This window comes from Notamacropus eugenii, chromosome 1 (genome assembly GCF_028372415.1).
Source record: "Notamacropus eugenii isolate mMacEug1 chromosome 1, mMacEug1.pri_v2, whole genome shotgun sequence".
Taxonomy (NCBI): domain Eukaryota; kingdom Metazoa; phylum Chordata; class Mammalia; order Diprotodontia; family Macropodidae; genus Notamacropus; species Notamacropus eugenii.
In genome coordinates this window covers 75,693,362-75,710,175 of record NC_092872.1, presented here as the reverse complement: position 1 = coordinate 75,710,175, position 16,814 = coordinate 75,693,362, and the positions used below count along the sequence as shown (strand labels likewise).

Here is a 16,814-nt window from a genome sequence, read left to right as displayed (position 1 = left end):
AGAAGCTTCCACTACCAATGCCAGTTGATAGCTCATCTCTAATTTGTGGTCTTACAAACTGTCTAGAGTTGCCTACAGCATTGAGAGATTAAGTTATCTGCCCCAAAGTCACACAGATATTAGGTCTCAGAAGTGGGACCTGAACCGAGGTCTTTGGCTTTGAGGACAGCACTCCATCCATTACACCAATATGAACAGACTGAACTTTCAAAGGAGACATACTTAAAGAAGAAAAGTCAGAACTTTAAACATTCAAGTCTTATCTCAACCATGGGCTCTTGGAGGTAATTAAATAAATAAAAGCCATGAATTATTATTAACAAAGGATCAGTTATGTCAGAATCACAAAACCCAGGGTTCGAAAGGATTTCAAAGATTATATAGACCAACACTAACATGAATTAGAATTCCCTCCACTTAATCAGTTAATCAATAAACATTTATTAAGCACCTATTATGTGCCAGACACTGTTCTAAAGATACAAAGAAAGGAAAAAAAAAACCCAGCTCCTGCTCTTAAGGAGCTCATCACCAAAAAAATGATCATCCAACCTGTTTTAAATTCTCCAGTGAGTTAGCCCTATGCCCGCCCCCCACCCCTCTGCAAAGATCAAATAAATAAGAAAAGGAACCAATAATATTTATAGCATTCCTTTTTTGGCAAAGAATTGAAACCTAAGGAATATCCATCAATTGGGAAATAGCTGAATAAATTATGGTATATGAATACAATAGAATATTATTGTGCCATAAGAAATAATGAAAAGGATGGTTTCAGAGAAACCTGCGAACAGAACCAGGAATAATTTCTACAATAAAAAGAGCCCAGATGCAAGGTGGTGTCAACAGAGCCAAGAAAATTTATACAGAAATATACACAATAACATACACAATCACAACAACCCAATTGGAAAGATCAACCCCAAAACAATCAAAAGAAACTGGTGCAAAATTACAAAGAACAAGCATGGCCCCAAAGAAGAGCTGTGAAAAGGCATCTTCACCCCACTTTTCTGCAGAAGTGGGAGGTTCGTAGGTGTGGTACATAGCATATATTTTTAAAGTTTTTCAATGTATTAATTAGTTTTGCTGATTTTTTCTTCTTTCTCTTTTTTTCTTTATTTTTCTTTAAAAAATACTATTTGTATTATTTAAAAACATTATTTTCCTTAAATATATTATTTGTCAATGAAAAAAATATTTTTAAAAATAACAACATTTTCAACGCAAACAATTTGGAAAGACTTAAGAACTCTGGTAACACAAGGATCAACGCTGATTCTGTAGGAAAAAGCATGCTACCCACTTCCTGACAGTGTGGTGATGGGTTTCAGGTGCAAAATGAGACCTGTGTATTTGGGGGACATGACCAATGTAGGAATTCCTTTTGCTTGACTCTGCTTATTTGTTAACAAGGGTTTTGGTTTTCTTTTTCCAATGGGGGGGGGAAGGGAGAGGAAGAGAAGAGAGCTTTTTGTTCGTTGAAAAAATTATAATTTAGCTTTTTTAAATGAAGATGCTTAGCAAGGGGGGCTCCCACCTTCTGCCAAAGCAGCTCATTCTGCTCTCGGATAGCTCTCGTTGCTAGAAAGCTTAATTTGATCTGAATTGAAATCTTTACCCCCACAGCTCCCCTACCCCACCCAGCCCAGTGCCTCTAGTGATGACCTCTGAGACCAAGCAGAATAAGTTTAATCTCTCTTCCACAGGATAACTCTTCAAATGCTAGCGTTTTCTTCTCCAGGCTAAATATACCTAAGTCCTCTCAAGTGACTCCCTTCACAGCATGTCCTTAAGGTCCTCATATTAGTACATAATCTTTGTCATTGTGGCCACAAATTTCAACAACCTGGAGCAACTGCAACTCATCTGAATTAGCTGAACTGGTGGTGGTCCATGGATATAAATTTCATCACTAGACCCATTAATTATTAGCATTATTTATTATCACTTGGAACCATCTAAGATCCATAAATAGTTATTACTAGGAATCTAGTTTTGTTTTGAGAACAGAATGTCCTTTGGCAGTGTGTTTCCATTCTAACTGTCCAGACACCTCAAGAGCCTCAGTCTGATTATCGCTGGGCAAATGGGAACATGATACTCTAAGGACAAAAAGACCTCTTTGGGGGTCTCAGTGAGAAGGGGAAAGAGAACCAACTTCTCTGATCAGAACTGGAACACTAAAATTGAATGCCTACATGGCATCGTGACAGGGCAAAAAAGAAAATAAGAATGAACAGAATGGACCTAAAATAATTTTCCATGCCTGTAGTGAATGGAGAGGAAGCCTATGAAAACTGCAGTATGAACACAAATTTATCTGAGCAATCTGGATTGCAGATGACATCCTATAGCTATACAAGGTACCAAGAAAAGTGCTTGGGAAAAGCCGATTACTATCCATTTAGTTAATCAAATAACTTTTGCCCAAGGTCTTTGAGTTTTGATGCTTATTTATGTTTTTCAGATTATCTGCAACAGGCAGTGAATCCTAAAGTTTTAACTGTCCCCTCTTTGACCTTAACATTGACCCACAAGACACCCTTGAAGTCAAACAGTCCTGCCTCTTTATTGACTTCAGAGGAAACTGAGACCCAGGACTGGGACTTGCCAATGGACAACTGATTTACCCAAGGTTAGTGAGCCTCTTGTCAAGCAGTTAATAACAGTTAATAATCTACACAACCAATGTTTAACTGCATAAGAGAAATTAGATTACTTCCAGGGACCTCACAATAGATAACATTTATAAAGCAAAACACATTCTCTCAATTAGAACAACCACCCTCCAGTTTAACGATTTGTTTTGTAAATGCAGATCTCTTTATGTCAAGCTCAAATGGAACGTACTTGTACTTTCCAGCAGGCACAGTTTGATCCTAAGGCAGGGTTAAAAGTCGCTTACTCCTCCTGTATATTCAACAGGGGCACATATATGGCACCTTCCTACATATGAGAGGAGACCAGAATTTCCAGCATTCAAAGCATTCTAAGTAACCTGAGTGTACAGAGAATGAAGGAGGAATTTGTGCATATAATTTCTTAATAATTAATAATAATAGTGATGATCAGTATTTATATAGAGCATTATGGCTTATAAAAGTGCTCTATATACATGATCACATTTTACCTTCACAACAGCCCTGGGAGGTGGTGCTCTTATTATCACCATTTTACAGATAAGGAAACTAATCTAAGAGAAATTAAGTGGCCTTCTCATGAACACGCAGTTAATAAGTATATAAGGTAGGATCTGAACTCAGGTCCTGATGTTTCCAAGTCCCACACTTGATGAGAGAGAGAGAGAGAGAGAGAGAGAGAAGGAGGGAAGGAAGGAAGGAAGGAAGGAAGGAAGGAAGGAAGGAAGGAAGGAAGGAAGGAAGGAAGGAAGGAAGGGAGGGAGGAAGGGAGGGAGGAAGGGAGGAAGGAAGGAAGGAAGGAAGGAAGGAAGGAAGGACGATACTGACTTTTTTTGTGTGTCACACACATGCATGTATACACTCTTGCATTGGAAGGAAAAAAAAATCTTTCTGTCCTGGTAGGGATGCAATAACCAATAATGCATCATGACCCTATCCAGTCAATAAGTCTGCTTCATCCCAAATCAGGACATTTCTGTTTACTCACCGTAATGCTATCTTCATTATCTTTGTTGGAAACGTCTGTTGAAGTGATTGGGTTGCTTTTATTTGTAGTTTCTCCAATATCATTCGGTGTGGTCTCATAATCTTAAAATAGAGAGAAAAGGAGAGTGAGGGGAAGGAAGAAGCAAAAATGGTTTTGTCTTTACTCTGCCAATAAATACAAAGCTTTAAGCCTTTCATAAAACAAAAAGCACAGCTAAAATACATGACAGTTTTCTGAGAATATTCCTTTTGTAGCAGAGGCATTGTTAAGCTTACTAAATAAATCCAGTGTAATGTTGGGCTCACACAAAGCCAAAAAATTTATTATATCCCAGGACTTTTCTTATCAGTTTTTTTATGGGTGAGGTTCAAGTTATTTTTTATCTTGTGCATAATAAGATAACCTTGGCTATTAACTCATTACACAAAATAAAAACTACAGGGAGACTATAATGAACAATATAACCACTGAATTCTTGTACTTTTGTATATCTTAAGGATCATCTCATATAGTGGCCTCATTTTACAGATGAGGAAACTGAGGCTCAGGAGGGATTTGTTTAATGTCCCAAAAGAAGAAACTGGTGACAAAATATAAAACCTCTTTCCTGACTCTGAGCCTTAGGAGGGGAAGGCTTGGGGAAGTGGGGGGACAGTGAAGAGGGAAGAACTGGTGGGGTAGAAAAACTCCAAATGAAATCATTAAGGTTTGTTATTAGCCTAAAGATATATTCCCACTTATCTAAATTGTCAATTTTGGGGTTTCTGTATTACTTGAGGTAAGGAAAATTGTTCCAAAATGTTTGTCCTATACCTCAAATGCATCTTCAAATTTAATTTTAAGCCTATTCATTCATTTTCAAGACAGGGCATCATCTTGTCCTTGGTCTACTAGCAGCAGCTTCCTTCTTCAGTAATATAAGTAATAATGAAAATGTTTAGAAACTCTGTCATGATTTTTAAAAAAGGGTTTTTTTTTTTTGAGATTTGTTTTGTTTTGTTTTAGCCAACATCCTTTTATCAGCACACAGGTGAACTGTCTTTGATCAGGACTGAACGAACTACAAAGGTCTGGCAAAATCCTAAGGAAAACATTCCTAAATTTTATTGTCTGTACTGTCCCCACAAGATCCAGGGTAATGAAATATAATTTGGGCTTAGCATATTTTCCTCTGGAATTTAAATATAATCCATAAGGGGAAAAGCTTACTGATTTCTAGAATTATAGATGCCAGAATTATATAGAATATTCTAGAATTATTGTAAGTTGAGTCCTTTGAGAAGATCTTATCCAAGCCCCTGCCCACCTCTTCATGTATTAGACCAAGGAAACTGAGGTCTTGAAGGGTCATGCAGTTTGCCTAAAATCACCTAAATGGTGTCAGAAACAGGACAAGAATCCAGTGTTCTATCCAGTTTTTCCCACTGCACTACCCTGTTTTTTTGGCTTAGACCAGTCAGTTCACATTTAACTGTTCAAAGAATTAATCTCATTCAAGGCACCTTTATGGGTTTAAGACCCAATAATTTCCCGCATCAAATCTGAGCCAATATTGTTGTACTCTGTCCCACTATTTCCAACAACTCACTGGATCCTGAGCATGGAAGGTTAAAGCATGCCAAGAGTGAACCAACAGCTTCCAGAACATGGCATTCTGACCCAAAGAATGACTGAAAAAAATGCAGTCTGGGGCCAAGATGATGTTTTCTTTTAATGAAAGCTTTTAAGTTCCTGGAAAAGAGACCAGCTACATGATTCAGAAATATAAAAGAAAAATTGAGGTCATAATTTGCACATTTTTCTCAATCCCCCACCTCCATTAATTCCCCACCCCCACAGAGATTCTGCCTATAAATTATTCCAGGACCTTAAAAACTATATATACATATATACACAGAGATATATGTATATATAAATATATAAGCTGACATGAATATGTACAAATATGTACACGCAATTCACATCACAAAGCAACACGTGCAGAAAATCATCCAAAACACCCCTCTAATAATTCTCATCCCTCTTTTAAAGGGAAAGGAGGGAGGGAAAAATAACTGCCTGAATAAATTCAAAACAGGGGAATGCAACATGATTCCCAAGTGAAAAAAGCTTTAGTTGGGTAACACATAGTAATGGCAAAAAACAGCAATGTTTTAAGCACCTTTGGCAACTGTCAAATCATGAACCAACTTCCCCCAGCAATCCATCCCATTCAGCTAGATCCCATCCCAGAATATAGGGGTGGTTTGGAAACCTGGTAAAGAGGAGCTTTCACACTCAGGAAAAACACAACCCTTTTCTTCAATTACACTATCAAAATACAGTCAAATTCTTCCCTATTTTGTCCTAAACTTATTTTCTTCCAGGGACTTTTCTCTGTCTTTATCTTTTAATAATAATAATATAAAAAATAGTATCTGGAATTTTCTGGGACTTAATGTTCTATGGTGGCCCCAAATGGCTAAAAGAGATTTATACAGGATTTTGGAACTGGAAAGAAGGTTAAAAGTCATTTAGCTCAACCCCTTCACTTGACCATACTTGCATTCCCAGTGGCTAGCACAGTGTCGGGCACATAGGGGGCACTTAATAAAAACTTAATAAATCAATACTTATTGATTGATTAATAAGAAAACTAAGGACTCGAGAAGGATAATGACTTGCTCAAGATCATACAATTGTAGTTAGGAGTTAGAATGAAGAGCCAGAACCCAGGACTTCTAGCTCCTCATCACGTTCTTTCTACTACAAAACACTAATTTACAATTTCTGAGATCAAGTGTTCTTTCTACTCTACAGCAATAATTAACATTTTCTAGGTAGGAGGGGGAAAGCACCACTTACATGCTTTTAAACTGGAAATAAAATAGCATAAAAATGGGTCATCAATATTAAATACTATTAAGGCATTACTTTAAAATCATATTGCAGCTGGGATGCATGTTTAACTGAGTGTAATAGTTCATCTTTTAGTGTGACAGATTTCATTTTAATCATACATGTTCTGCAAAAAAAAATAAAAATTTCAGAAAAGAAAATACCATAGCCACCATAAAGGTCAATATCGTAATTTGGGTCTGTACCTAAACAGCAAAACAAAACAAAAAGAAAAGAAAAGTTTATAAATATACATTCTGGAGTTACAAGGTTGCTAGTCTTTACTGGTCCTCTAACATTCAAAACAGGCTAATTATGCTTCGAAGCCTATATTCAATGATATTATTTTGCAAGAGATTAACCATCTTTGCTTCACATTAAACTTCTACCCAAAAGAATAAAGGTATTATTTATTACTAGGGGGGAAACTGGAAACATAATGGCAAATTAGAGCATAAGCAATAAATAATCTGTTCTTTCTATACTACAATTTTTCTAATTGTAATTGTAATTTTATTTATTATTTTGGCCCTCCTGTTCCAAATACAAATAGTGATTATCTTGTTACCTTTACTTACCCCTGCAGAGGGGTTCTATTGTTCTTATTAACCAAATTTTATTCGGTTACATACATAGGCACATGATTAATACCTGCTAATGCAGCCTTGAACACTGTAACCACAATAGAAATACATAATTACTCTATGCTTTAGCTTCATTGTGGTTCCCTAAACTGAATGCATTCCACTTGTCAAGTCCCAAGACCAAAAGAATTAAAACTCAAGAAATTAACATAGATTTACTGATTTTATTTACTTAGAAAAAGTGATTGTAAATAAGTATTTTCTGGGAAGGAATTCTTCTGTTAATGTGATCCCTTGGTGTTCTAACTTGGCATGGAAGAGACCTTTGGATGTTCCATGTTTATGCCAAAGATGGCATACTCTCCAATAGGTCCTACCAAACTTGGATTACAGACTTTGTGATGGGTATTGTGACCATTGTCTGAGAACTGGGTCAACTTAAGCACAGACAGGTGATCCCCAGGAAATGAACATTTTCAGACTTAACAACTCCTACATACTGCCAACTAAAGGGTGGAAGGTTACAAGCTATATCATGGATGGAGGATTCACACCTCTAAAATCATGAAAACTTAAAGAACTAAAGTAAAAGAAAAGGAGTTTCAAAATACTAACACAAAGGTAAGAGATCATCTGCTCGATTTGTTGTTTTAAAATGTGCTTTTGTCTCTCCTTTGAAGATACCACAGGGTTTAGAAAATTACATTTTAAGTTATTATAATGGGAAGTTATTTAATTTTTTTGCAAAATAACAACAGGTGATCAGAACATTTGTGATTTATTCTCCAGCTCGATCTATATGGAAACCTTTGTAAAAATTATAAACATGGACATGACTGGAAAAAAATATTTTTGAAACAAAATGAAAAGGCAAAGCTTATAAATCAATTCTTATAAATCTTAAATTCTCAGAAATCAATTGTACTCTCTTCAAATATGACATACAAATACTGTGACATTTTTTTTAAATCAAAGTATGATCAAGGTTTCATTCCTATATATTTATTTTCTAGGAGGGGGGAAATTTTTAGAACATGAACCAAATGGAGGAGGTAAAAACCTTGGAATGCTTATTCAATCTTTCAACAATACAATAAGTTCTGTTTAGGGAACTACTTGAGGAAATAATTGTGAACCTAAATTCTTAATAAATTTCATTACCTCACACATTCAATTAATCAATTCATCAGCTAATAATTATAAAGACCCTACTATGTACCAAGTACTATGTTAAGTGCTGGTGATAAAAATATAAACATGAGATGGTCCTGACCCTCAAGAAACTTAGGGAATAGTAGACATAAAGGGGAGTCGTGGTTTATGCATTCACCAAATCAGGAAGCAAAGTTTAATTGAACCTTGGTTTCTACATGTGATTAAAGAAAACTTCATCAACAACGTTGTTAGGAAGGGGAATGGTATTTTTGCAGTCTTACAAAGAATATCTATATTGCTACTGAGATTCAGTCAACATTGGATGGTCATAGGAAACATTCCAAAATCCTCTTTCCCTCCCCACCTTAGCAGCACAAAGAAAGGAGGATACATGGAATAGACCCATGGAATGATTCCCCTTGGCCCCACCTCTATTTCTGTCGATTGCTGACATTGTCAGTGCTTACAAGACATCCCCCAGAAGAGTTCCTATTTTTCTGCCAATGGTCTAGTATCACAGGAACTGATTTAACTTACTGAGAAAAAACAAATTATCCAACCCTGATGTAATCAGTCTTTACTCTAGTCAGAAACCAGCCAACTTTTACAACTTAAATGGTTCTGACCAATCTTCCATTTTTAGATAATAATACTATGAAGATTCTGGAATAGCTTTATTTAAATCATATCTTAATCTATCTTACTAAATACCAGATAGGTTTATTGTAATCTTGTCAAACTAAGACAGAACCAAAAATAAACATATTTTCCAAACAGCACCCAGAGAAGAATCTCAGGAGTGGCAAATCTGCTCTAACTAGGGTCATTTAAGGAAAATAGGAGGGAAATTTGAGATACAAACTTAAAAACTGCCACATCAGTCTTTACTTTCGCAACATAATTCACTGTTTCTGCATTTTTGTTATCAATTTTTCTTTCAAATGTGTCTTTTTCTACTGTTATGAATCATTTCTAAATGCAAGTTTTGCCTCCCATAAACAGTCAAGATAACGAAGCCGTATCTATACTTTCTGAGAGGCACTCTATTTTCTAACTCAGTTTTTCTAGCTCCTTGAAAACTACTGTCACTTCACTTTCTTGGCAATGACATTTAAATTTAGCTTGAAATTATGAAACTAGAAGAAACTGGCTAGAACCTGGTACTTCCCCCCCTCCCTAGCACACTCACTATGCTGACTGTGGCAAAGACAGATTCATCCCTTATAAAGGAAACACCTGTCGCTGTTCTGAAGTCTGAATCTAGGGCATCTGCCACATTGGTGGAAGCCCTTTGGAGATAGAGCTTATGGGAACAATGTTACTATGACTACAGCAGGTCATCAATTTCATCAGACCCAGTAGTCTGCCTCCAGCAACAGCTAAATCAAATGAAACTTTCAGTTATATTTACTTTGTAAGGCTTACAATGTCACCACTATCATTCTCTTTGAGGTTCATGTACATAAAGTCTCTGTTAGCATCTCATAGTAATTCTGTTTGTTTTAAAAATCCAGCTGCAGAGTCCATCCAGATGACATCCTGGACAACTACTTGTATCATTACCTTCTTACTTGATTCAAATTGACTGATCCTTAACTTAAGGTGCAATAAAATTAATAATTTCCTATATTAGTCATTTGACAATCAGGATAGCAACATATCAAAGTACTAGAAAAACTAATGACTTTTCAGGAAACCCACAAGGATTTGTAGGAGTCCCATAAATAGTAATAAAGAAGCATTGGGAATTTCTAAATGAGTATGGGGATGAGGGAAGAGAATCCTATGAAGCGAGAGGAAAGGAGAGAATTAGCAGTGGGGAATGGACTTCTATTATTTTCATCTGAATAAAATATGCTGCTCTGAAAAAGTAGGTTGGCTGCTCATTCCAAGTGTGAAAGTTCAGTTTCTGGCAGCTGAAGGTTACATACAGTAGATCTGAGTAATCCAACTCTAAAGATTCATGTAAGAGTAGGATGATAGACTTGGAGCTGGAAGGGACTGCAGAGTTTAGTCTAGACCAACCCTCATATTTTACAGGTAACAGAGCTGAGGCACCGAAATTAAGTGACTTGACTAAGATCTTCCTGCCAGCAAATAGCAAATTTGAACTATGGTTCTCTGCGAGGAAATACGGAAATTTGGTAGTTCGACTACCCCACTGAAGGGACACCGAAAATCATCCAGAAAAATTCAAGAAAGGATCAGATTGGTTCCAAGGCCGACAGACAGTGAAAGTGTAGAAGCTACCCTACTATTGAGCAATTATTCTTATTGGCAAAGCATGATCAAATACTATAAATATTTTAATTTACATATACATAATACAAACAGGTAATATTAATATAAAGGTATCTTTGCTGATGGCCAAATTCTACTTTCTGAAAAGAATGATTCAGCTCAGGCTGTTACATACTAGATGCATAAATTATTCTTGATCTTCCTATGGAAGAACTAATATTTAATACTGCCAAAGGGGTGGAGGAGGAAGATGGAATTCAGGTGCATGTTGCTATCATGAGAACTTCCACAGGAAAGAAGAAATAACTTCCACTGGCACCCTTAATTATGCTGTTTCCCTCCTCCAAATGCCTCTTGGACATTTTTAGGCTACTGACATGCTTATGCCACATATGAGTTGTCTGACTCGAGGCAAACCATTTAAATCTCTACGCTCTAGGCATTTTTCTAATACTATAAGTTGTAGAGAAGATGCCAATTTGCATTGGAAGAGAACCTACCTCGAGGGGAGCTTCTGATATCCATGAAAAATGAAGCCAAATCTATCCCTATTCCTAAAACTGAGGCATCCACAAGCTCAGTCCAAAATTCAATTTGATTTAATTTAATAAAACATTAATTAAGCATCACCGTGTATAAGGGAAGCAATAAACCTAGGGTGCTGGGGATGAAGCAGATCCAGTCATCATCCTCTTAATTCCAAACTAAATAACTGATACAGGAAAATTTTAAGAAATCCACACAACTATTTACTTAAGCTCTTTTTATTACCATAGCCAAGGCCTTTCAATTTCTTCTATATCTTATTTAAAAAAAACCTTATGCCTGGAAAACTCCTGGATTTAAAAGAAAAACATACTTGTAGGATGAAAAAATAATATTTTTGGAAGAGAAATGGCATGACAGAGGGATGTGTTTTCCATTCTATTGCCAAGGTATAAATAACAGCCCAAACAAGAAAGCCAAATGATATATAACTAAAAAAAAAAAAAAGCCACATCTGTTTTCTTCTTTATGCTCTTAGTGTATTGTAAATGCCCTAAAAATCTCTTCCACTTCATTTCAGATTTTTAGTAGAATTTTTTTAAAACATTTTTTTAGATCCACATGATAAAAGAGCAGAACAATAACTCAACAACGACTTGTTCTTTTCAGTTATCCCTTCATTGCTCTATGACAAATGTTCCTTAAATATAAATCTGAAGTTTTCTATCTCTGTAACACTGGGGAGTTGAACAATATGACCTCTGAAATCTCTTCCCATCTCTAAATCCATGATCCTATAATCTAGCTTTTTGCTTTTCCTTTTCCTTCTCTCTCTCTCTTTAAATGATTTGCCTAGGGTAAGACAGCCCTCCCCTCTCTCTCTCCCTCCCTCCCTCCCTTTCTCTCTCCTTCCCTCCCTCTCTCTTTCTCTGTCTCTGTCTCTGTCTTTCTCTATCTCTGTCTCTCTGTCTCTATCTGTCTCTCTCTGTGTCTCTGTCTGCCTGTCTGTCTTTCTGTCTCTCTTCCCTGCCTGCCAACCTAAATCAGAACCTGCTTCACAAATGAATCTTAAAAAGTTTCCTAGGACAATCAGATACTAAGAACTTTGCCCAGTGTTCAAAAGTCATTATCCCTCCGAAGTAGACTTGGAGGCTGCCCCTCACTCACTATGCTATCCTCTTCCCTTCCTCAGTAGAAGCATCTCTTCATAGAAGATTAAACACTACAGCTGGAGGTTCAGGCCACCTGGGTTTCATGCATACTTGTACCACTTGCTTGCTTTGTAGCACTGGGAGAGTCAATTAACTTTTCCTACATCAAATGACTCTTCCAAAAGACAGATAAAATAATAGCATTCTCTTTGCCAACTTCACAGGAGCTTTCTGAAGCATAATTAATTAACATTAGTGCTCCTGGGACACAAAAAGCTATTTAAGTATAAATCTTAATTATCATAATTATTATAAATCTAAGTCCTAACCATACTCTTTAGGACATCCTTGGGTATTTAAAGCAGAGATGCAGACTGAAGTGACTACTTCTTCTGTGACACACATCTTGCTCTGGTGTCATGAAACAAGACTTGGCAAAAAGCCTGAAAAAGACATCGGGTGAGCTTTACATTTTCACAATGCCCATACTGGGGAAAACTTTAACATTTGGGAGAACTGAAATGGACTATCTCTCTCTGATATCACACATGTCAATAAGGTAATCATCATGCTAAATTGCGTATTTTACTTGTCTGTTTATATCTGTGTGTTAACTGTAAACTCTATGAAAACAAAGACTGTGTTTAATCTAACTATGCTATTTCACAGGGTCATAGATTTAGAGCTAGAAGGCCCTTAGAGGCAAATGAATCCAGTCCCCATTTTACAGATGAGAAATCTGTGGCACAAAATTTAAGACTTGTTCAGGGTAATAAAGATAATAAGTGCCTAGGATGGCATTTGAACTCAGGTCTTCTTGATTCCAAGTTCAGTACTTCATCCACTACTACCTTTGACACTCAGAATAGCCTTCAGCACCTCGCACAGTGACTTGATTATGTTTGGACCAGATTTGTCATTTCTTTCATCTAGGAAGCTGAGAATAAGGGAGCTTCCTCTAGCAAAGCAGTCTGAATGAGTTGCTCAGGACGCAGGGAGGTTACCCAAGACGTGGGAGTCAGCAGGTCTCAAAGTCTTCTGACTTGAGGCAGGATACTCTGACTGCAATTCTGGTTCTCTATCCAGGATGCTATACAGTCTTGATAATAATAAGCCCATCATAAATTTCAACTAAACTGAATGGAAATAGTGAATCTCTGTGGACAAGAATAACAATAATAACTAATTTTGCATAGTGCTTTGAGGTTTGCAAAGTACCTTATATATATGTATATATATATGTATGTATTAAATCAAGTAGCTTCTTTAAAAATATTTGTTGAATGAATAAACAGCTTTCTGGAATTATACGCACTGATTTTGCTCTTCAGGGTCAAATACAAATGATATGAAAAATCAAAAACTTATGGAAGTGCTTGTTGAAAACTGAAAGCAAATAAATTAATTATACAAATTGAACAAATTTAAAAAAAGATAAGATAACAAAGGAAAATATATAAATTATATGGTTAGCACTGGTCTACCCAAAGGGCTACATTATTACCTTAATAAAATATCTTCTAACATAAACCAATTCAAGAAGTAGTCATTAAGTACCTGAAATGTGTTGGGCACCATATGAGGCTCTAAAAATGCAAAAACAACCTGAAAGCTAGTCCCTGCTCTCAAGAAGTTAGTACCCTACATTTTGGGGGTAGAGAAGGGAAAGTATAGAGGAGAATGTTTCCTGACATTTGTACAGGTTTTATTTTTCCTGATATAGAGTTTGCAAAAAGAAATTACTGCTAGGGAACAAATAAAAAGTAAAAGTCATATCACTTCCCATTTATTTTAAAATGTTCTTACAATACTACTCAAAGGATCATTGTTGTTTAGTCATTTCAGTCATGCAGACTCTTAGTGACCCCATTTGAGGTATTCTTGTCAAAAATACTGGAACAACTATGGGCAGCACATTTTACAGATGAAGCAGACAGGATTAAGTAACTTGCCCTGGGTCACATGGCTAGTAAGTATCTGAGGCCAGATTTGAACTCACATCTTCCCGACTCCAGGCCTGACACTGTATTTGCTGCACCATCTAACTGCCCCAAAACATCATATGGTCATAGATTTGGAGCTACAAGGGACCTCAGAGATAATTTACTTCAACCCCTTCATTTTACAGATGAAGAAACTGAGTGCCCGTGAGATTACATGATTTGTCCAAGGGTACAAAGGTAGCAAGTTTCAAAAATGGAATATGAACCTGTGTCCTTTGACTCCACCTTAATAAATGTGGTAGATATTTATCCTAATTTATTCAAGGCTAGAAAATGTAATGCCTCAAATAAGGATAAATAAGTATGGGCACCCTATCTAGATTTAAGACCTGAAGTCTTCTAGTTTACCTGTAAATCATCCTCCTGTTAATGGAAACTTTAAACTTTCAAGAAATGGCACTGCCAGCACCATTTGACTAGAGAAGCCTGTCACATACCCCCTGCCAATCTCACAGAGTCTAAATATGATGCTCATCATCTCCACTAGTTTCTATTTCAAAGATATATGAACAATCTCACTGACTAACTATATTCTCCAGTCAGTAGTCATGGATGGTCTCATGTTCACCAAAGTGCTTTTAACATATATAGGATCAAATTCCAACTGTAGCTACACCTTGGATCAATTTCATCTTGGACAATTTTTTTTTTAATTTGCCTGTAAGCTAAATAAGATACATCACAACCTTAGAAGAGACCTCAAATAACCCATGCTCTTTTGTACCTGCAGCTGCATTTTCTACCTGTCATCTTCTACTTAGAGTCCACAAACTGAAGAATTCAGTTTAAGTAATTCAACACATACATTCTTGCTTCCACCTGCCTAAAGCATCTTTACCCTGTGCATGTACATGAATTCTTACTTGTTCTCATTCTCTCTCTCTCTCTCTCTCTCTCTCTCTCTCTCTCTCTCTCTTTCTCCTCTTCCTTCTCCTCCTTTTTCCCTTTCTCTTCCCTTCACCCTCTCTCTCTGAGGTCTCCCCCATCTCTTTCCCTCCCCCTCTTGCTTCCCCCTCTTCCTTTCACCTTCTGTTTGTTCCATTCTCATCTCCCAGTCCTCTTCCCTCTCCTCCTCCCCTTAATATCCTCAGATATATTTAAAAGTCAATTAACAGCTTCAAGGAATGATGTTGTCTTGATTGGCATCTAACAAGTTCTGTCAATGAATCAAGTCAAAGACAGAAAGATAATCAACAAAAACAGAAAATTTGTGAAGTCAATGGATGTGATCTGACATACACTGCTATCATTTCCAACATGCCATTTTCTCAGTAATACAAAATATTTTTAATAGTCATATTCTCAAATGCCCAAGATGAATTTCTCTAACTGTAATCACAAGTCAATTAACTCTAGCTATTGAACAGGTATTCTTCCTTGGAGTAAGAAAGCAGCTGGCCCCCAGAACCCAGACATACAAAATTAGCTTCAGTCTTTCTATTTAGCTGAAAGAGTAGTTCTGTGTTAGCTTCTTAGGTAGAAGGAGTGGAACCTCAGGGGACCCACTCCAGCTTCTTCCTCCCCTATAGAGATGCTCCTTTTTCTTCCTAATCAGTGGCTATAGGGCAAAGTTAGACTTGCACATTCTCATCCTCTGAGTGAGATAAGACCAAGGCAATGATCAGTTAAGCAAGGCTAGGCAAATCATCAAATGGCGATGGTGGAAGGAGGGTCATGCTATGCTAGAAAGGTTGTATATAATGTAGAACCTCTATTTTGAGCATGATATGCTGACAAGACCCCTCACCCACCTCAGAAAAATCTGTACTGCAACCTGCAAATGTTTGCACTTTCCTTTTCCCAATATCTTTGTGACCATCAGATCTGGGAGGTGCTGTTGATTCCAGTAATAACTTTTCCAAATATGGAAGTCTAATAATCACTGGTTCTTTACCTGCCACAGGATGCTGCTGATTGGCTATGTACCATAAGAGGGCCTGAAAAGGTAAACACACTGAATCTTTGCAAGGAATAGTAAAGAGAGGCCCAATATTGGCAAACATTCTCCTTTAATGTGTTAATAAACTTTCCCCTTTATTTTAGCTACTAACTTCATCTGACCTCTAGTCTAGTAGACCTAGGAGTTCTTGGAATCCAAGCTGAGAAATCCTCCAACTGACATGTTTACCTCATATGATGGGGATAGTTTATGTGTTTGGGTTTTTTTTATACTTCTTTAATAACATAAGACAAAAAAAGAAACCTTTATCCCTCATTAAGGGCAAGATAAGATCTCAAAAGCAAAGGTATTCTTTTGTTCCATGAAACCTCCTCAATATGCGAGACTGCTGCTCAAGGAGTAATCTTAAACTAAGATTGATGTCAGGTCTATGCAAAAGTATTCTATTTATTCTATTTATTTCTGCAGCTTTTTCTGATTTATAATCATCCTGCTCCCTGCCCCTCTCCTTTCCTCATAAGATTCTGAGATTTTTGAAGGGGAGGATGTCTTCTATTCCCTTTGAAGCAGAACTCCTCACCACTTCAGGTAGTACAATGTTCTGTGTACACAGAAGGTGCTATTAAATGGGACTGACCTAACTGACTATAAATAGTGGAGAGATTTAGAAATGGAAGGTCATCTAGTCCAAATTTCTCATTTTACAGAGCAGGAAACTGAGACCTAGAAAGATGAAATTACACACCCAAGAGACAGTAAGTAGCAGAGATGGAATTTAAACTTAAGT

The 16,814-nt window shown here is 36.8% G+C and overlaps 1 protein-coding gene across 3 annotated transcripts in view; it reads right to left on the bottom strand.

Moving 5' to 3' along the window:
- The window catches only part of NTRK2 (neurotrophic receptor tyrosine kinase 2), a 405,509-nt gene that overhangs the window by 292,417 nt on the left and 96,278 nt on the right, over positions 1 to 16,814 (bottom strand). For all 3 annotated transcript variants that reach the window (XM_072605907.1, XM_072605913.1, XM_072605917.1), the window contains exons 9-10: positions 6,672 to 6,713; positions 3,631 to 3,731 (exon numbers count right to left, since the gene is read on the bottom strand). In XM_072605907.1, coding sequence (XP_072462008.1) covers positions 3,631 to 3,731; positions 6,672 to 6,713 — 143 coding nt within the window. The remainder of the gene's footprint in view (positions 1 to 3,630; positions 3,732 to 6,671; positions 6,714 to 16,814) is intronic.